We start from the raw sequence: 22,312 nt of genomic DNA, 5'->3' as shown, positions 1-22,312 counted from the left end.
ATGTTTTACTTAATGAAAGGTTGGTATATTTAAACATAATTTTAAAATGAAGCATTTATTTCCCCAAAGCCATCTTTGCTCTGTTCTTTTATCTCTCTGCCTACCTGCCCATGCGTCCATGCATGCAAGCATCGTCCGCCCATCCATCTATCCATCTGTCCATCTCCCATGCCATCGTTTATCTCTCTGGCCCACAAGGGAGGAACTGTGTGTGTGGGGGGGAGCAAATGACCTAGAGGATCCTCAGTGCAACCAGGCTTTAGTTTGTCCAGCTGCATGTCTGCAAGGTTGAGATCCTTCTGGATAGATGTCCAGGGTGACCCATATCCCCCTCTTTTGTGTCAGTGACCCCATTCCCAGATGCATGTTACCCAGGTCCGCCTGGGGGATTGGTGGGGATATATGAGGCTGCACCCTCCCCAGATGAGATGTGTCCTTTTGGCGAGGGGCCAGGAGAGGGAAGTGACGTTCCTGGGCAGGCAGGCATAGGAAGAGGGGGAGCTGCCTCCTGTCCTCCTCTGAGGGAAGCTTTGGATGCTGCAGATGTTAGCAGGGGGAAGGGCTTGAGGGGGCGGCCCTAGAGGGCACAAGATGGTACTGGGGCTGCAGCTAGATGGACGGAGAGAAGCAAAGGGAGACCCCCCCGCCCCCCCATGCAGAGAGCTGGGTGGTGGAAGCAGGAGGTGAAGAGACTCTTGCCTTCTTAGGGCCCTACAGCTTCCTTGGTCCTCCTCTCTGCTCCTTAGCCCCCACCGCTCAGGCTTGGAGAGACAAAAAAAAAAAAAAAAAACCTACAACATCTGTGCCAAGAGAGAAATTGCAGCTCCTCAAAAATGGAAAGCAGGGTCATCATCCTAATATTTTGAATGTGGACTGTTCCAGAGAACAGCAAGACGTGTCAGGAATGAGAATGGTCTGAGACAGGGCCCCAGGAGCACTGCCCACTCCACCAGGGAGATGAAAGAATTTTCTCTTTCCTTTGCCTTTTAAATGTAATTCTGTCTGCCCTTCTCCCCCAACACCCGCTCAACCCTCTCGCTGGGAGCGGTGCAGACATTTAGCAGTCCTGGGAAAAGGCAGGATCCTTTTCATTAACTTCAGCCTGATTGAAGTCCCCAGAGCCATGCAGATTGCATTTTCCTCTCTCTCTGCCTCCCTGTCATGGATTGCTCCCCGCACAGCCGGACTGCTCTGGGCATGGAGCTTTTCTCCAGGGGGACGGAATGAGGCCATCTCCGAGGAGGGGGCTGGTTTGGGGAGGGTCTGGGATCCGTGCTTTTCAGGGCAGTGGCTTTGTGGAGAGACACGCTCGTGTCTTCTTGCCCAGGCCTCAGTTTCCCCTGTACTGTGCGCACATGTTATCTCACTTTCAGCATGGAGGCAGGCAGGTAGCCCCCTCTGTCTGGGGTTAGGGGTTTTTGCAGAGGGACTGGAGGTTAGAGGCCTCAGCCGGGGATGACTAGGTTAACTAGCCCTGGGATCTTGAGAAGTCGCTTATCAACTTCTGCAAAATAAGAACTTAGTCCGGAAGGTTTAAATTTGTTCTAGGGACAGAACGTTTGATTCCAGATTAATTTGTGTATGTGAAAGAGCAGAGCTGCCGCGGTTGAAGGGAGGGAGAGGTGGACATGGTGGGGGCTCTCTGGCTCCATGACCTGCCCTCGCTCCAGTTCCCGGGGAGAGGTGGCTCCTGACCGCGCTGGGGACACGGTGAGTTTTCTCATCCACCCAGAGAACTTCAACTGTCTCCTTCCGGTCCTGAAACTCTTTGGGGGTCCAGATCTAGGTGGGCTGTGATTACAGAATACAGGAGGACTTCCCGTCTTGTATTTCCTTTTTTTTTTTTTTTAAGATTTTTATTTATTTATTTGACAGAGAGAGAGATCACAAGTAGGCAGAGGCAGGTAGAGATGGGGGGTGGTGAAGAAGCAGGCTCCCTGCTGAGCAGAGAGCCCGATGCAGGACTCGATCCCAGAACCCTGGGATCATGACCTGAGCCGAAGGCAGAGGCTTTAACCCACTGAGCCACCCAGGCAGCCCCCCCACCGTCCTGTATTTCCAAGCCCCATCTGAGCATGGTCATTCAGTGCCAAGGGCCAGCCCTCTCCCCTTCCTGGGTGCAGAAGGTGTAGACATTTAGGAAATAATCAGCTGTGTAAAGGGGAGCGGTCAAGGAGCAAGGTCGGTGTTTGGCCCAAGAGCTCATATGTTTGGTTGGAGCAAGGGTAGAAGCCAGGACCCAGGCCAGCAGGGGGTTCTCACCGGGTGCTGGGGAGAAGCAGACTTCCACACAACCTTATTCAGGAACCCTTGAAGGAGGAGGTCACGAGGTTTGCCTTTTGCTCTTTCCCAGGTCAGATAACACCTGAAGTGTATGCTAGACTGTGAGGGAAGTAGTTCAGAATCTCCCAAGGTAAGGAATTCAGGACTTCTAGAAGTTACCTGATAACCACACCTGACAGCTCATCACCGCCTTCCCGAAACCCACCTTGGCTAAGCTAACACATCTAAACGGCCCTGGGCCCATTGTACTGTTTCATCCTCAGAAAGGGGAGCTCCCCCTCTCCCTGTGGTAGTGGGTTGCTTCACTGCTCAACCTCTTCCTCTTTCATCCTGTCTTTCCTTCAAGTTAACCTTTGACACCTACGCTGAAGTGTACACCAATAGTCACACATAAATACAGCGGCAAGAGAAGAGCTTGCTCTCATCGTGTAAGTTAATTAATTCATTCAAATTATCTGAGTGCCTACTTCATACAGGAAATGCTCTAGATACTGAGTGCCATTTCCTCTTGTCGACTTGAAGAGTGTCACAAGCCCTCTCACACTTCTGCTCTCCAGGCTCAGCAACTGGGCCATTCTCGCTCTCACCTCTGGATTGACAATATTCCCCACTTTCCTTTTAAGTCATTTGGCCAACAGGTATTTATTGCCTAATCACCTGTCTAGACTCCTCATCACTTTGAGGAATGCAGAAGTTACATACAATATAAATCACGGTCTTGTTGGGCATGGTCTTGTTAGGTGAAGAAATAAAAAAAATACACATGACAGCATAAAACAGACCCCTTAAATCATTAAGAAGTAAATTGCATGCATCTGGTTTCCTTTAAGAGAAGGGAAGAGGTTATAAGGCTTCCAGGAAGGTAGGATAGATAGATCCTAATTTTGTTGAGCTAGGGACGTAACAAGTAATAACCAAAGATGCCATGTCTCTATATCCAGACAGATGGATCTGGCAAGTTCTCAATCCCAAAACCGCTGACACGAGGGAAAAGTGCATATGTTGAGATGCCTTGAACATGCTTGTGGTTGATTTCCAGATGAAGCGTCTCAGAACTAGGAGGAAGTAGATGTTCTGTCTCACACCTTCTCTCTATCTGGTGAACTCTGTTAAGGGTCGGGGTGGGGGGGGGGCGGGGAGAAAGACGCCTGCCTGCTGGATTCCCAAGGCCTGGAGAATTCGACATTTGGTCCTATATGCTAACACATGTTGGTGGCTCTGCCCTTGCAAAGGTCACTCCCATGCTCAAACCTCCCTCTGACTTTTCTGTTCCTCCTCTCCACTCCATCCTAACCTTTGCTCAGCTCAAGTTAGAGACCTAGACGGCATTGTCAAGATCGGAAGAGTAGACGGTCATTGCCAGTGAAATGAAATAATGTCTGGAAGAAGGGTCAAATAATGGTCATTCACAGCAGCATGCCTTATGTTACTACCTGTGGCTCATTGACTAAAAAAGTAGCACTCACCCTTTTTTGCTACACATGGCACCCCAACAAATTATCTCCAGCATGCCATCGTCGCGAGGCATCGTTGTATAGAAGAGAGGATGAGCTTTGGGAAAATACAGTTTTGGATTTAAATCCCAAATACAAGTTCTACCTGTGTGACCTAGAAAATACTGTTTATCCCCCACGAGGTCTCAGTTTTCCCATCCGTAAAGAGGAGCTGCTGTCTATCTCATGTGGCAGTTGTTAGGTTAAAAAAGAGAAACCATGGGAAGCAGCAACCACTCCGCTAGACACCGCCGCCATCCTCGACCCTCGGTGTCTCCTAATTTCCTCCTTAACGCGTACCGTGGCTGATGCCGGGGGAGCTCGGTCAGGGCGGGCACATCCCTTGTCCACGTCTTGATTCTATAGCTGCCTCACCTGAACTGCCTTATCCTGATGCCTTTCTACTTGCAAGACTCAGTTCAAGCTCGTTTTCTTTCGGCGGCCCCCCACCCTCACTCCCCGACCTCTCTTGCTCTGTGCACGCACGGTTTGATGCTTCTACTCTACTCGACCCTCTACTTGCACTGACATACACGTATCTAGTCCTCAATGCAACTGCAGGTTTCTTAAAGACGGGGACTGTCTTACGATTCAGTTTGGTACTCAGTGACTAGTCAAGTGCCCTCATGGCTTGTTGCTTGGCTGTTTTGTAACAAACAGAGGGGCCAGACGGACTGGCTGGCTGTCACTACGAATGCCACCTTCTTTGGGTACCTGTAGCCTGGGGAGCCTAGCCGTCAGGCCTGGGTGTGAGGACAGAGGCGTAGCGTACACATTCTCCACCTCATTTCAGCTCTGTGCCGGAGTTAGCACCACTTCCTGTATCATTTTTGGCAAAGTGATGTAAAGAAGCTGAACAGCCCCGTTGAGCTTTCCTGAAGGCTGGAGGCCCTGGAGCCCAGTGTGACTCCCTCTCTTTCTTGAACCAAACAAAATATTGTTACAGCAAACATGAAATCTTTCCTATTTTTCGCAAACGCTCTCCAGGCCTAACAAAGCTAGCAGTCACACTCCTTGAATCAAAATAAGCATCTGCCCTTTTTCTCTTGATCCTACAATTTCCCAGCATTTTTGAGCAACAATAAAGAATGTGATTATTTTAGTAATTAATCGTACGCTTCTATCTAGTGCTTTCTGGAGAGGATGCAAAAATATCAAAACATGAACTTGACCCTTTAATATTGATTAAACACAGAGACCCAGAAAATATCTAAACCTGACTCTTATCTTCCAATATTGTACATGACAGTTTGAGGCATAAGCTGTGAACACCTAACTAGTATGTAAGAGCAAAGGTAATATATGATGAAGGGAAACTGAGTTACATGCAGGTGGGCAAAGGGATTTTTACTGGTCCAATTGAAGAAGAAGAAAAAGAAAAAAAAGAAAAAGAAGAAGGAAGAGGAGGAGGAGACGGAGAAGAAAGGGGAGGTGCTGAGTAGAGGGGAGGGAAGAGGGAAAGGGAGAGGGAAGAGCAGCCCTCCCAAGGAGATGGTCTGTAACTGTATCTTTAGCTTTGGTATCACAGACTACTTGGATAGTAGGAAGAAAGTCAGGGATCCTCTTCCTAAGGAAGTGTTATGCATCTATAAATTCGTGCACAATTTCAGAAGCCTATGGACCTGCTGATGTCGACACATAGTCCTTGATCTATAATTTAAGACCATTCGTAGAATTGGTGGCGCATAGAGAGAGGGCAGCAGAGGGAGATCAAGTCAGAGGTGTGGTGGACACAAGGTGAGAAGGCTGTTGGGTCTAGTTTCCTAGCCTGGAAATACCATGTTCGCCTTTTGCAATTATGCTTCCCAAGCTCCAGATCTGGGCAGTGGTGAGTCCATTGCCGATCAGTGGTCCTGGGGATACTGTGTGCAGACTTGGAAAAGTATCACTCAGGAAGACTCCTTTGTTCTTTTCCAGCTCCTCACAGCCAGTGACCTTGCAGCCAGCGACCTCAAAGGATTTCAGCCACAGGTAAGTCCACTGATGCTTTTGTGAAGCTTGGGAGAGTGAAATGCCCCATAGTTGGGTCGTGAGCGGACGAAGCAGGGGCCAGGGCAGAAACCCCCATAATGGAGCTCCAGTTTCTCTGACAGTCTGACACTGTCAACCGTGACAATGGCCTGGTGGCTTGCCCTCTCCTTCCCGCTTCTCCCTCCTGTCTTCGCCAACAAATCCACTTCTTTCTGCTGTCTCTCAGTATTTTATAGTTGGGGGGGGGGGGGGAGTGAAGGCCAAGATGGCTATAATGGATGCATGGTGGTGGCAGCCTAGCAGAGGAAGATGCAGACCCAAGGGGCGGGGGGCTGGGGCTGGACTTCTCCCTGTATTTCTTTTTTTGGAGATACTATACTTACATTTCCAAACTCTTTGTGTGCAAAGGACTTAAAGACAAGCTGTGGCACCAGGTTAATCTGAGAGTCTCCCACAGGCAGTTGGTTGTGTTTTGCCATTGTCTCTGGCTGGAATGCTGTTTGGAGGTCATGGGAGGGAGCAGGCAAGGGCTCTCTGAGGACCTCCTTGGTGTTGGTAAAGATGGGAAATCACCCTCCCTGTCTTTGGAAGGGGACTACTGTCAGTGCAGGAACATATAAGCATTTCCACACAGACACAGCAATACACAGCAGACACACACAGGTCCCTGTGTTCCCCACACACCCCAGTGGAGATGGAGCATGTATACAAAGAGAGGTAATCCCAAGAGAGATAGCTGTGGTCCTCCACACTGACCCTGTCCCTCTTTCAATATGAACCTCTCTGTCACCTTTCCAACCCAGTGCCTGCCCTAAGGTTCCCATTGTTCCATTCCTCTCTGAGGAGATACCATCTCATGGCCAACACCTTCTGGGACAAAGCCAAGTCATTTTTTAACAGCAAGAATTCCATGTATTTGGCAAAGTTTTCTTCTTTAAATCTGTTTCACATCCAAGAGCTTACCATGCCCTCACTATCCTATGTGGGGTACATCCTCTGTGTCCCCTTATACTGCTGGGGCACAGAGGACCGGGGTCCTGGTAAGAAATGGCCCCAGATCACATGGAGAGCTGGGGACATGAACAGAGAGTGGAAAGTAAAGGGTTTGAGAAAGAGAATGAACAAAACAAACGGCTCCAAGGGTGAGAGTCAAAGATGAGTCCCTGCACTGGTTTAGGGTGTGGTGTCCTTCTGTCCACCCTGTTGATCCATTGTTGATGCAACAAGGTTTTAAAAACAGATAGCCAGCAAGCCTTCGGGCAACTGCTGGCAACTGATAATCACTTATTCACACCAATTTGCAGGTGAGCTAAAGGAACGTGACAAAAAAACTTAAGAAAATTAACATTGACCCATACCCCCGTCCACAGCTACACTCACAGGCAGGGAATCCCAGCTAAAGATTCATTTTCACCCTAAAATTTATAACAAAAAAAGGAAAAAAAAGGCTTGTGTGGTGTTTTGTGGCTTGAAAAGGCACATGGTAGAGACTGAGTTTGAAGAAGGGGTATGTAAGTGTATTTGTGTGTGTGTGTTTGTCTGTGTGCATATATGGTTTTGGCATCGATTCTTTCTGAGGTAGTCATGTTCTTGCCATGTCTGTTGAGCCACATTTCTAGATACTAGATTTAAAGCGAATTGTTAAGAGAAGGAAAAGTTTAGCTCTAGCTGGGGTGCGTCCATCGCATTTGAGGCCATGACGCTAGAAAGAGATAACCCCACGGTAGCTGGTGCAGACGGCTTACTCCCCTGCTTCTGTCTGACCTTTCCACATTATTCCATTTGTGTGTCATTCCCCTGAGGCGGGAGACATAAATGCATATTTTTCACTCCTCAGGATACATGTTCCCGAGACCGGGAAGCCCTGGGAATCTTGTGGCCAGAGCGTAATGCCCAGATCAAAGTTAATTCTCCAGTGTTACTCCTAAATCAAAAAGGCCCGGATGTGTCTCGGGTCAACCACCCTTTTGGGTGCTTTTCTGAACAGAAGCAGAACTGTTAAGGAAATTGTTGCCCACCCGGTATGGGCTGCCTTCTCTCAGCCCCACTGCTCCAAATTGTTGGCGTCTGTTGTTATTTTCCTCTTTTTAATTTCAGATGAAACAGAGCTCCATGCATCCTGAGGTCCACAGTAATTCACGGACACATTCCCTTCCAGGAAGTGTGGTGGACTTTTGTGGGGCGGCGGGTGGAGGGAGCTCACTGAGACCCCGAGGAGCCCCTGCATCCCCTGGGATCACTGCAGTCGGGTCTGTCAGCTTTCACAGGATGCACACTTATCAAGTGCATCTAAAGGGTTTTCTTTTCCTCGCTGCCTGTTCCTGCCGCAGCCGCTTAGGGAAAAGAGTCACAATGTCCTCACGAATCTTTGACGGTCCCCAGCTTTGAAAGTGTGGAGCAACAACTGTCTTGCATTAGACTGTTGTGTCTCTCTGTCCTCTGTACTTTCTGCATCCACAGAGAGGAGAGGAGGGTAGGTAGATAGGAAGTGACTATCTGTCTTTCTGTCCATGATTACTGGTTTGTAAAGACCACATGTTCATTCCTGGAAATAGGCACATTACTTCCAAAGACGAGCCTGAGGGCAGATGCTGAGCTTCCAAGGCTGGTGGAATAGCAGTGAGTGTTCTCCCCGGGCTGGTGCACTTGGCCTCTGCACCGCACACGGGAGAACCATCTCCCAGAGTCAAGCCGGGGCTGACAGGTGGCTATTCTCAGCAAGTTTTAAAGGCACAGGTGGAAAAGCTTCTGGAATTCACCTCTAACCTCCCCCCACCCCAGGTCCTCCTCTTCCATTTGGTTCCCACCCAAAACACATCTTTAGTTTTTGTTCTCTTATTAGTTTTGCCTTTTGAAGGAGCAGACAGTGAGTCTCCTTTTCTTCTTGTCTTTGGATGGTTGCAAATGAGGACCCTCATCCCCTTTGTGCGATCATCCCTCTCTAACCCCATGCGGAAAAAAAGCAGGTATCTTATTCCCATTAGTAAAATCCACCAATCATATGCTTTCTTCTCCATTCTTCTTTCCTTTTTTATCCTCGTGCCCCCTTCCCCCCAGTATAAAAGCTGTAAGTATTCACTGTAGAAATTTTGGAATGTGTGAAGGGAGTCAAAAGGTACAAACTCCAGTTATAAAATAAATAAGTCTTAAAGATTTAAAGAACAGCCTGGCAACTATAGTTAGTAATACTGTATATTTGAAAGTTGCCAAGAGACGAGGTCTTAAAAGTTCTCACCCTGGGGAAAAAAAAAATTGTAACCTGTGCAGTGATGGACACTATTAAAAAATATAACTTAAAAAAAAAAAGAAATCTGGGAAGTACAGAAAAACATAAAAAAATCTCCTCTTACTTCACCCCAGAGATCTAGAAAATGATACTTTGGGGTATAATCTTGCGGTCTTTGTTGTACATCAATATATATGCATCTCATTGGATTTTGTAAAATGTGATATCAAATTTTATATGTTTTTTGTTACCTTCTTTGCATGCTTTCCATGTCAACTGAAGAATCTTCTAGCAGCTGGCCATTTTTGTCTGCTTGCTGGCTGCATTGTATGTTTACTACTACCCATTGCTAGACGTTGCATTATCTTTGCGAGCTTAGATCTCCAGGAGCAATCCAAGGCAAATGCTGAATCCATTGCCCTCGTCTAGGATACAGGTGCCATCCAAGGCTTCTTGGCAGTTAGTTCTTTGTTTCTTGGCTCCTGCAGGATCATCTTCTTCTTCTTCTTAAAGATTTATTTATTTGAGAGGGGAGAGGGAAGTGGCAGAGGGAAAGAGAGAGAATCCTCAACCAGACTCCTCACTGAGCATGGAGCCTGACGCAGGGCTCAGTCCCATGACCATGAGGTCATGACCAGAGGCAAAACGAAGAGATAACCGCTTAACCGACTGAGCCACCCAAGTACCCCAATGTGAAGCCTTGTTATTGTTTGCAGTCAGCATCCATGTGAATGTGCCCATGGGTACTGGTGCGCACACTTACAAGAGCCCGGGTGGGGAATGTGGTGAAGAAATGATCACAGCATGAGTCCCACACTCAGACGCAGGGTTTCACCTGTCCAGCCTTGGTGCTGGGAAAGTGACCTTGAAAAGACTCATTCCCCCAGAGGAGAAAGGCCACTAAAGCACTTGGTTCTCACCTACTTTACAGACTCCCGTTGTCTCACAGGAGAGGAACATACTCATTTTGGGAAAAATGGAGTTTTACTTCCCGTGTGTCTTGTGATAGGATCTTCTGGGGGGCAAGTGTAATAGTTGTCCTGCTGGAGGTAGCCATTTTTAAGGAACTTGCCAAGTGTTCATTGCTCTTATGGCCAAGGGTACATGGTAATGGGAGAGGGGAGGAGAAAGTATATGAGGACCCACAGGAAGACATTTTTCAGTATTGAGAAAATGGCTTTCTGTCACCGAGCTGCCATTTTATTCAAAGGCACCCATGGAGACCTTTATGTGGGGCTCCCTGCTGTGCAGACGCTTCCCCAGAATCCGTCAATCCTGTAATGTTCTGCCACTGATACCAGCTCTGTGACCCTGGCACAGTTACCTCATGTCTTTAGTTCTCGTTTTTCCTTATCAAACAAAAAAGTTGTGTCGCTTATCTCACAGATAGTTGTAAGGATCAAATGGGACAACGTTGTGAAAGTAGCCTAGCATGACGCATGCCACACACAGTGAATTCAGGGTTTCTTCTTCCATTACAGAACTACAGGTTAAATTATTTCAGAATTCAGGAGAAGGAGAAAATGTATCTATATAGAGCATGATTGGAAGTCTTCCAGGTAGAGATGTCATTGTACCTGGGCCAAGACAGTGATAGTGAGGTGGTGTACCCATTCCAGGGCCGGGGAAGTGGGACGGAATCCAAAACAAGGGTGGAGATGCTTGGGAATGTTCTGGGGACTTGGAGTGGAGAGAAAAGTTACAAATTAGGCTGGAACCAAGTTGCAGAATGTCTTCAATGTCTGGGGAAGTCGTTGGATTTTTTTCAAAACTGAATTATTATTGACATTTTCAATTTTACACCAAATTAGGTATAATAAGCCTCTATATTATTAACCAACTCCTATGATCTATTATCCAACTGAAGTGGTTTGTTGCCGCAAATGCCCTGGCTTATAGCATTTGCTGATTTCTGTGGTGTAAATATCCCCACCATGACCAATTCTAAGCTGCCAGTGGTTTAATGACCTGCTCACAAAGTCATTGATACTCAGCTTTCCGGAGCTGGTACGCTTGCTTCCCAGCGCACTGCTGCACCAGCTTCAATGTAATTACCATTACCATTTGCCAATCTTACTGTATCTACACTCCCAGATAGATAGATAGATGCATATCTATATCTGTATCTATAGATATAGAAATATAGTTTTACATGTATATAATTATAATTTTAAGTTTTGGGGGGAGTATTTTTTTAAAATTCCAGCCATCCTGTTATTCCACTCATTGTTACTTCAGTAAGCTTCTCTAAGAAATAAGGGTTAACACACACACACACACACACACACACACACACACAGTGCCATGATCGCATCTATCAAAAGTAACAGTAATTCCTTAATATTTTCTGACACCCAGTCCGTATTCAGATTTCTCGATTATCTTAACATGTCATTTTACAGTTGATTCATTTGAATCAGGACCCAGAGTTTAGATTTTATAATCCATCCGAGGGTGGAGCCAGTGAAGGTTTGAGGGTGGGGAAGAGCCAGTGCCGTGAGAGGAGACAATTATCTCATAGGTAGTGGGTGGGATGAAGTGAAGAAGGGACCCAGTAATGAACCTGTGGCCATGGGTCCATTTGAGATGTAGGTCGGCAGGGCTGCTGCTGAGGGGTCGAATGTGAAAGAAATTGTGGAGGCATCATCAGTGGAGCCAGGAAATATTTGGCTGACGGGAGAAATGGGGGTACCATTAATCAAAATGGGGGGCTCAGAACAAAGTGTAGGCTTGGAAGGTCTGGTGTTCATTCCTGGATTAAAAATAATTACGGTCCCGTGTTCATAGGAGGAGAGTTAGTCATCGTTGAATGAACCATACTCTCCTTCCCTCAGGCCTTCCCATCAGTTCTGCTCCTGCATCATCAGGGGTGGAACCATCTGCATAATATCCCGGGCTCCGGGAGTCCTATCCCAGAAGTTTTTAATGCAAGAACCCCAAATATTTTGTGAGGAGAAGCTGCTTTTTAGGAAGGTATGACCATGGAATTACCTGAGGAGAAAGATATCCTAACTGTGCGCATCTCCAGAGAAGGGGTCCTGCCAGTAGCCTCTGACTCTGTGATGTTCTGTGTGTTTGATCGCTACAAGCAGTGCTCCTACACTGAGAAGTAGCAGGGCGGGGTGAGGAGTTCGAGTTCTCTCCCAGATACTTTCTGGTTAGCATGAATCCCTGAGTTCCTAAGTCACTCGTCCTTCTGGATTTTCCAGACCATCCAGCCCCTGTCGGACTCAACAGGAGGAGTGTACATGTGACAAGGACTTACTCAGAGTATCGTAGAGGCCCAGACAGTGCTCGCTGAGCTTTACATGTATTATCATATTTACTCTTTATAACATCTTTGTGAAATCAGTAAAAATATCGTCCCTACTTCACAAGCACAGAGAAGATAAAGTCACAAAGCCTCTAAATGTGGCAGAGTTGGGATCTGAAGCCAGACAGTCTGGGCCAGACTTCTGTATCCTAAACCACTTCTGCTGTGCCACCCTGAACCAGAGCCTCTCCATGCTGTCACATCGGTCAAACCCAGACTGACCACCAGTAACACACAGGCCAGCAGCCTCCTCTTCACCTTTGTACCTTCTGTTGAGTTTTCTTAAACTTCACCAGGTTCCAGGAAAACAGTCGGCACATCTCAGAGGAGGACTGCCGCAGAGCATTGTGGGTACTTCCGTCTTGGCAAAGAATTTCTGTTCTTCTCATCCCTGTCCTTCCCAGACTCCCAAATACAGAATCCTAAAGGCTGTTGCCCTTTCTTCAGAGGAGGGAACTGAGTTGAGGCAGAGGGAGACAGTGGTGACTCTTGTCTCAGATGCACAGCCTTGAGAAAACAGGTCAGCTTGTTTGGAATTCACATCGTAGCTCCTTTGCCATTTGTGGAAGAATCATTCTAAAGCAAGACAGCACCTAAGGAAGTCCCACAACTGATGCTACCTCCCTCCCCCACCCCCATTTCAGAACAGGAGGAGACACTAGTGAGCAGCTAGAGGACTGGTTCTCAACCTGGAGAGCAGGTGGGAGTGACTGGGGGAAGGGGTGACCTGTAGAAACTACAGGAGCCAGGTCTCTGCCCGTTCAGGTAGTCTGGGTAGAACGCAGACATTGGTGTTTGCAGAAGCTCGCCAGGACCAAACTCAACCTCCTCGCTTTCTAGATGAGACCGCAGCACAGAGGAAGTCTTGAAGAGGAGGGAAAGTAAAGGCCCCACATTCAAATATTGCCCCCCCCCCCATTTCAGGAACGTGCCATGTGCTCCCCTTGCCCCCTTGCCCCTAACCCCCGCATCCAGCTCCTTGAACCCAGAAGAAAGGGCCATCCAGGCAGAGAGGAAGCATGGCTAAGCATGGATTCTGTAAAGCCTGTGCCTGTGTGCTTCCTCTGCTGTTTTCTTTCCGCAGTTGAGATCTGCACAGTATTTTAAACTAGCTAGTGATAGTGCTTGGAGTTCTGGTCTCCTCTGCTGCCTAGACATGCTTTCTGGACTCAGAACGATATCTAAATAGAGATGGCTTTGTAACGCTACCCCAAGAGAGAACACATTTAGTTGGCCAGCACAGCACACCACATCCCTTGACTCCAGGAGCCAGGTTGCTTCTCTCTAGACCTTTCTTCTGGCTTGCCTTCTACCTGCAGCTGTGCACCTCTGCTCCTTGTTCAATACTGTTCAGCGTGTGGGCTGCAGACCAGTGCTGGCCTGTCCAGTGTGTATCACTGGCCCAGAACGAGATACATCTAGAAATGGAATATTTAGAATCCTCTATAGCCACGCAATATTTCCGTGACATCTAAGCGTGTGATCGTTTTCCTACTAATTTATCTTTATAGTATTTTACCAAAGTAATCCTACCAAAACATAGGTTGGGGTAAAAATACCTGGTCGTTCACCCATAATCATTTGAGAAACTCTGTTCTAATTGTGCGGTTTCCTAGTTCTATCAAAAGGGTAGGCTCTGGACTCTTGTTTTTCTTTGCCTTTTTCTGTGACCTCATGTGAATATATTTGTATTACAGATACAAATCCCCTCCCCTTTCCCACCTGTAAAGGTGTCTTTCTGTTTGTAGGATGCTTACACAAAACGGGGATCTTTTCCCGTAATTCCTAAGGTAACCCACTTATTTATCTTTTCATACATGGATATCTATGACAATAACAGAACATCTTCAACAAAAATATTTTGTTAAGGTGCATACAGCTGCCCTGTACTCCGCTGACACTGTTATTTTTCTTATACGAAATCGGCAGCTTCATACTATAGGTATACCTTTTTGAACTGTCTGCCTTGACAGTGTTTTTAATGTTTTGTTAAAAAAAAAAAAAGAAAAGAAAGAAAGAAAGAAAGAAAACAAAAAACACAGCATTGGCATTCGGTCCTGGAGAAAGAAGTTCTCTAGGTGTTTCCAGAGTGTCTGGCATTTCAGTGGAATATTCTGAAATCTTAATAAGTTCTCTTGGGATACTAAATCTCTTTAGACTTTGGTGAATATTGTTTCTCCCAAGATGCTCTGACCATCTGAGGGCCTCGTGCAGGTGGGCCGAACTTAAAATAAACCTAATGTGTGGAAGTTCACACCAGGAAAATTGATAGATGGCAGGTGACTGTTGGGAAAGGAGGACTTACTCATATACAGAAAGTTTTTCCATTTTATCAAAGGAATCAACATAAGTGATCCGTGCTAGTATATTAAAAAATTACTGAACCTTTCAAAATCTGATTTAAGCTTAACTTTTCAGTTAAGAAGAGTTCTTTTCAGTTAAGAAAAGTTCAGTTATACAGAACTATAACCAAAGTGAGGCCAACCAGAGGAGATTGACTTTGAGTAGGATTCTCTTCTAACCATAGTCTTCGCATCTAAAACGAAAACAAAACAAAAAAACTAAGCAGCAAAGGTATACTGGATGATTTCCAACCTCCCTTGAGACACATTAATTACTCTGTGACTTCTTCTACTGTCTTCATGTCTCTGGTTTCTTATACTTGTTTTTCTCTCTAGTCCTTTTGGCTAAGGGGCTGCCACGGGAACTTAAAAATTTCGCTGTCATTCTGCTTGCTGGAGGCCTTGGGGTCACTGATGTTTCGTGCTGGATCTCAAATGTGTGTGTTTATTAGTGGTTTGAGTCACCGTCAGATTTCCCTGTGTCTAGATTCTAAAACGATGTATCATTTTGTTCTTTACATTTTTAGATCTAGAAATGACTCACATGCAGTGAATGCAAATTCACAGACCACCTTAGGACTTGGACGAAGGTGTCTTCCTCATATTTCCTTTAACAGGGTATTTTCAAGCATGCCTCATGAGAAAGAAGGCCCAGCACACCAACTCACTTTTAAAAATCTTTCCAACCGGACTGGCTGGCTCACGTCTCAGCCCTCTTGTCCTGTCACCCATCCACCCAACCCATTTCCTACCACCTTGTTGCAAACAAAAGGGGTCAATGGAGAGATGTCAGGAGACCCCCTTCCCCTTGCAGGAGAAGGGCCCCTCCTCATGGAACAGCTTGCCCGCCTCCAGCCACACCTTCCAGCCCTCTGCTGGCTTGTGTCTATAGGCTGTGTTAAGCCTGCGAACAGTCTCCTCCATAGTGTTCTGATATTTCCCTGCTAATGACCTTGTCCTTCCTCCGCTTTAGCTCTGCAGTGAGCTTCCTTCTGCATTTCTCACCTTCCTGGAAATATTTGTCAGGACCTCTGGCAAAACCACCAGCAGGTATCCCAAGCCAAAGATGCATGAGATGGAAAAACTTGATGTGTTACTATTAACATCTTTATCATTGTAACTAGTAAAAAATGGGTGCTTATTTTAGAAGCACCCTTCTGTATCCAAAAATCCAGCACAGAGAACATTCCCTATTGCTTTATCATTTGGTAGTTAAGAGCACCAGTGCTGGGTGCAAACCGGTAAGTTAGAATCATAGGTCTGCCCTCTATTAGGTGCATGACCTCCACAAGTTATTTCACTTGTCCATGGCCTAGATTTCTCACTAGTGAAGGATGGATACCTTCCCAATGGGATTTTGGGGAGAATTGAATAGATAGATCCAAAGGATAGTGTCTGGCATCTGGTGAGCCTTTCATCAGCGTGCACGTGCAGTGCTTGTTACTCCTACAAGTTACGTAATTGGAATTGACCCTGGACCACTGAAGTCAGGTTTCAGCACAAATTGCAGCTCTAAGCTAGAAATTGGGATTGCCAAAGTATTAAAAAACCTAAAAACCAAACCCCAAAAATCTAGATCTCTCCTAGTCTTTTCAGCACTTGGTGTATGATGCTTGCCAATCCAAGGGAACAGTGGCAGACACTCTGGCCCCGAATGAATGACCCTAGAAGGGGCGGGAGGAGGATGGAGACGAATAGGAGTGGATATGGAACGGAGGAGGACCATTGGCTGGGAGACAAGAACACCCAGAAGTGCCTTCACTGATTGCTTCCTTCTCTTCCCACCTGTAGCACTTTCTGAATTAATCTCCTCTCTTCCCCCATGGAGAAGGACTAGCCTTACATATTAAAATGATCTTAAATGGGGGCTCCTGGGTGGTGCAGTCAGTCAGGTGTCCAACTCTTGGTTTTGGCTCAGATCATAAGATTGAGTCCCATGTGCAGCTCCACGCTCAGTGCAGAGTCTGCTTGGGCTTATCTCTCCCTCTCTTGCCCCTCCCCCCTCTCAAATAAATGAATAAATCTTTTTAGAAAAAATGATCTTAAACAAAAGTCTCAAGACCCTTCCAACCACCAGAGTATTGCCTCATCTGAACCAACCGCGTTGGGTCCAGTGAACCTCAGCATAATTCTGGAGGTCCGCTTTAGCTCTAACCAGGTGGAAGAATCATCGGCACAGTGACTTAGGGCCCAGAAAAGTCAGTGAGGAACTGACCAAAAGGGCATTTGGGTGGGGGCTATTCAGAGCAACTGTGTTAGGATCGGGAATTTGGGGGGATTTTATATGATAACTTTCAGATCCATAAATCCAGGTGTTACTCTATGAAAAGTGAGTCAACGCATGAATCATGGAGCCAGCGGGTTCTAGAACTCGTGGGCCATCAAACTGACATGGCACCTGTGGACGAGATGCACCAGGGCCATAGGACTCCTGTCTCCAGTAAAGTCTGTTGCTGACAGAGCCAGTAGCTTGCCCATGGAGATGAAAGGGATGTGCCCAGATTCCAGCATTGTCTGTACTGTGAAAAAATACAGCTGGCTAAATTTGGCTTTCCTGCCCTTCCTCTGGGTAGCAGCAGAAATGCCAAAGTGAGGACTGGGGTAGGGGATGAGCATCGTGTGAAGGAAAGAATCTCCATGCTTCCGACGAAAAGTACGCGCTCAATATTTGTAGGACCCACTCCAGGCATGCCTGTGTGTACACTGGGGCATAAAGAGATCCCCCAAACAAAAATGCATGTATCCACATTTTTATATTTCTCTAATGCCGTCTAACCTTGCGGTTATAATGAAGGTGTCATCTATTATTTGTCTGATTTTTGGTGCTAACAAATCCTTATGAGCCTTCTTTGGTAAATCTTTGTAGGTTTACTTGTCTTTCATCGTTGTTTTACGGTCTAACAGGAGTGTTCAAATACCTCTGGAGTTGGAACCAGAAGTAGGCAGCTTTGAATTAAATTGAAGTTTGTTCCCCACCCCCACCCCGCCTCCAACCTCCTGCAGTACTGGCATCTTGTGACAGGAGACCAAGGCATGGGGTCCGTAAGACAAGTGGTGGGGCGGGGCGGGGGGTACTGTAGAAAACAGAAATGCCTGTGAAATCTCAGCCTGCAGGCGTCTGGAGAGACAGCGCGTTTCATTCTTGATAAACTCCAGCAGAAAAGAGCAATCAGCCAAACGAGAGCTGGACAAATTAAATGGCTGAGTATTATTTCAAAGGAGAGCTCGGGCCGCATCAGAAATCCCCCATCAGCTGTAATAACACCAATTACTTTGCCGATTGCAGATTCCACCGTGATGTGTGTAGTGCAATCAGGCGTCGGACTCTTGCAGGAGCCTGATGGGTTTTGTTTACTCGGAATGTGCATTTGTAGAGCATCTTTTGCACCCAAAGGCTTCGAGCTCCGAACATACCCCTCTCAGTCCAGATTCATACCCAGCTGAGGGAGATTATCTCTACGACAGAGGCGGGAGCAGCCTGGGCAGGCTTGACCCAGCACCCCTCTTCCCGGACAATGCCTGGATTTAAATACAAAGAGCACAGCTGGGTGTGGTAGTTCTTCATGAGTGTGGCGATCTCCAGAAAAGCGGAGATTTGCCCGATTATGCAACCGGTAAATAAATATATTTTTTTCTGATTACGAGCAAGGCTTCTTGGCATGTGAGCGTTGGACAGATCACCATTCAACCGTCATAACAAACATGAAGCTCTGGCAGGAGAGAACTCGCCAAGAGTTCATTAAGCCTTAAATACTGGCGAATGGAGGTGCAGGGCCTTCGTCGTCTCCCTTTGAGGATCATTTGGTTGGATGTCAAACATACAGATCATTTGAAATATGAGAAGAGATCGTAGGGGGGAAGATACGCCTCCTCCCCTCCCCAACTCTTCAGCAAGGGAAATAAAATTTGGAGGGTGTACAGGAACATTCATTTTCTGGTTACATTCGGCTCCGTGGAAATTAACGGGTGTGTGGCTCCAGCAACTCTGGGGAGAGAGCTGTGATTCTCCATTTACACTCCCAGTTGAGGAAGGCGCTAATCATGGGCATTTACTGAGCGCCTCGGCCTGACTGACAGCTGGCGTGGCGCTCTCTCTGTGGCTGCTGGGGGTGCAGAGAAGAGCTGAGGGCTGATTTGATTCCACTTGCGCTCAGCTGTCATCTGAGGCCAGAGCCGGGAGGAGAATGGGAAGCTGCTCTCTTCCCTCTGCTTTGTGACAAGCAACCTTTGTGTCATCTTTTCTTTCTTTCTTTTTTTTTTTTTTTTAACCTGCCTCTTCCTCGCTCCCCACTGCGATAAAGGTCCCTTCCACTTCCCCTGAATTCAAAGACAGCTGCCAGTGACTCCCAGTGAGTGGCCGTGGGCTCCCCCAGCCCTCCCTCCCCCAGCTGCTGCTGAAAGCTCCCAGCCCACAGGACCGGCACCGGGGCAGGACCTATTTTAGATAGGACGGCAGGCACAGGATCACGTGGGGACAGAGGACAGATCTGTAGGATATCAGCTTCGCGTGGCGTGGCTCATGCTATGGGCTTTGGCAGCCTTGCAGATAATTCATTCCAGGAGTGTGTTTGTGGGTGTGTGTGTGTGTGTCTGTGTGTGTGCACATGCACATGATGCACATGTGTGTATACGTGGTTGTCTCCCCTAAAAAGGGTACTTCAGCCAGTGCATTTGGTTTGACACCAGCCTTTCTGCAGGTGGCAGCTATTTAGATAACGTCCCTGGCTCTCCGATAAGAGGCTGAATCTGTCTCCTGCAAACCCCTGGGGGATGGCAGTGGGCCTCAGAAACCACGAGATAACATACAAAGCATTAAATGAAGGTGTGGGCGTCAAATCTTGCCACATGAACTCGGCATCGGCTACTGGTCGACCCACGGCGAAGGGCGCTGCCGCAGCCAGCCTCCTCTTGCCTTCCTTTTCTTGGAAAGGACGCAGGGATCTGTTTGTCTTTGGGGAGATCATTTATTCACAGGTGAACTCAGAGGACGGCTCTGGTGTGGTGACGCAGGCTCCACCAGGAGCAAAGTCATCTCAGCGGGGTGTGATCATGGGTCTGCCCCGCTTCAGGGTGGGCCAGTCTCCGAGTCACTAACATAGTCCCTCAGCCGTGACTCTCAGTGCTCCTCCTGCGGCAAGTATCTGTCTCCCCTCTTGCTCTCTATCTTTTTCTTTTAATGCCACAAACATTCTGGCGAGTCAAGGAACTTGCCCCTTGGACCAGTCATAGTCGTAGACCACCACGACTTATCTACTTATCCTTAAACCTGTATCCGTCTTGATTAGCTCATCAGAATGTTTGTTCATGTTTGAACTCATCTTCACTCAGTACAGGACCATCTACCAAATGCCGTGGCCCGAGAGACTTTTGAAAAAGGTATTTTATTCTTCGCGCTTCTGAAATTCATGGAGTTAGGCTCTCAACCCATATACAGGACATGAACAGTAAAAATGGCTTGTATTTATGCAGCGGTTATGTATACCTTCTGGAGCACCAGAAGCCTGTGAAATAGGCAAGGATAATTAGCTCCATTTTACAGAAGAATAAGCAGAGGCGGAGGCAGATGAAGAGCATTATTTGCTCCAAGTCTTCAGCGGTTTAGTGGTAAAGTGACAGCAGGGCTTCACCATGACCTTCAGACTCTGAAACCCTTTTCCCCTTTTGTTCTTTGCTCTCTTGTCCACAGACATAAGATGGCAGGGGAGCTGGAATTGTTAAGTGCATTCCTCTGCATTTCTGGCCTACACAGAGAAGAGATTTAGAATTTCTGCTAAACTAACTGTTTCCGAACAGAAGATTAAAGCTAGTGGACGTTTGTTGAAAGACACGTATTTCCGGTTTACTTAGGAGGAATTTCCCAGCCAAGGGAAGGAACTTACCTAGCTGGGCCTAGTTAGTGTCCCGTCTCTGGGTGCGTTTGAGTGACATCCCAAAGGAAGGCGGTACACAGCAAAGGGGGCTGTGCAGGTCCAGGTCCAGGTGTGACACAAGAGACCGCGTCTCAGCTTCAACACTTGCTAGCTTCATGACCTCGTTCAAGTTCGATGACCTCTCTGAGCCTCCATTTCCTTATGTGTGCAATTGAGGAAGCAATACTCAGCTCACCTGGTCTTAAGTACGATTAAGTGTGCATGTAAGGGACCTACTGCTTTGCCTGGGACAGAGTATTCCTCTGTGATTCCACAATCACAATATACGTGATTGTGAGACCCCTCAAACTCCCCGTTTCTCCAAGACATCACCCTTCTATGTGTCTCTTTCCATGCCACCCTTCCAAAGCAAATACCCATTGCCCACGTAAGGGAAGTCAGCCCTAGGAGGTTTCCAGGGGCCCAGAAACTTTTTAAAACTCACTTGACATTCAGAAACCAGACGAAGGTCATTGGAAAAATGAAACTGAAATCCCTAGCAACTTTGAGTAATTCAAAGTGTACCATTAGGGAAATAGTTTAAATGTTTGCCAAAAGATGATACATGGAAAATGTGTTCATGAAGATACTCTTGTTCAAATAAAACTTCTCCAATCCATTATGGACTTCGCCTAGGTGGGTGTCTCCGTTTCCTTGTAGCCTCAAGATGACAGCTAAGCAAAAGTGGAATCAAATCAGCCTTTAGCTCTTCTTCTGCACCCCCAGAAGCCACAGATACATCTTCCATGCCAACTGTCAGTCAAGTCATGGGTCTCATTTTCCTTACCAAATGGAGGCATGTGATGCCTTAGAAGTCTTCCTCCAGCTCGAGCATGTTACCCTTTTCCATTCTATCCCATTCGGTCCCATCCCCCCATTCCGGCTCATCCCATCCAATCCATGCCATGCCGTGCCTCAGAGATCTGACTTCCAGAGGCTATACAGGATATAAATGAAGATTTTAAGAATAGGTACAGCTCTGGGGCACTGGCATGGCTCAGTCAGTTCGTTCGACTCTTGATTTTGGATCAAGTCATGATCTCAGGGTCATAAGATGGAACCCTGTGCGGGGCTCCATGCTCAATGCGGACTCTGCTTGAGATTCTCTCTCTCCCTCTCCCGCTGTCCCTCCCCCTGCTCGCCCTCTCTCTTTCTCTCTCTCAAATAGGTATAGCTCTTCCATAGCTCACTGCTTGGGAGCATTGGCTCCTTAAATTTTTACTCACTTTGTCCAAGAGGTTCCTTGACCCACTTGGATTAAATCTTTTCCCTTTCATTTTTTGATGCCTGCATATTTTACCCAGTTGGATATATACTTTTGTATTCACATGTAGAAGTGGTTTTTTTTTTTTTTTAAAGATTTTATTTATTTATTTGACAGAGAGAGATCACAGGTAGGAAGAGAGGCAGGCAGAGAGAGAGAGGAGGAAGCAGGCTCCCTGCTGAGCAGAGAGCCCGATGTGGGACTCGATCCCAGGACCCTGAGATCATGACCTGAGCCGAAGGCAGCGGCTTAACCCACTGAGCCACCCAGGCGCCCCCGTGGTTTTGATTTTTAAATGAGAATCTGTAGCCCTTGGGTCTGCACAGAGGCTGTCTGTGGGAAGAGCCCTGTCACCTTTCAGGTATATTTGATTCTCCTTAAGCTTCAGCACCCATCAGAAATATGGAGAAAACCCCGTCTTCAGGAGTTTCCATAGTTTGCAACCACTGCTCCTTTTGAAAGATTGCTGGACTGTGCATTTTTTAATTATTGTTAAATAAAAGGATACCAA

The 22,312-nt window shown here is 47.0% G+C and overlaps 1 protein-coding gene across 8 annotated transcripts in view; it reads left to right on the top strand.

Moving 5' to 3' along the window:
* Positions 1-22,312, top strand: part of SETBP1 (SET binding protein 1) — a 363,049-nt gene that overhangs the window by 176,989 nt on the left and 163,748 nt on the right. For all 8 annotated transcript variants that reach the window (XM_032311272.1, XM_032311273.1, XM_032311278.1 and 5 more), the window contains one exon: positions 5,694-5,747. In XM_032311272.1, coding sequence (XP_032167163.1) covers positions 5,694-5,747 — 54 coding nt within the window. The remainder of the gene's footprint in view (positions 1-5,693; positions 5,748-22,312) is intronic.

Source organism: Mustela erminea, chromosome 13 (genome assembly GCF_009829155.1).
Source record: "Mustela erminea isolate mMusErm1 chromosome 13, mMusErm1.Pri, whole genome shotgun sequence".
Classification (NCBI taxonomy): Eukaryota; Metazoa; Chordata; class Mammalia; order Carnivora; family Mustelidae; genus Mustela; species Mustela erminea.
This window is presented reverse-complemented; position numbering and strand designations above follow the sequence as displayed.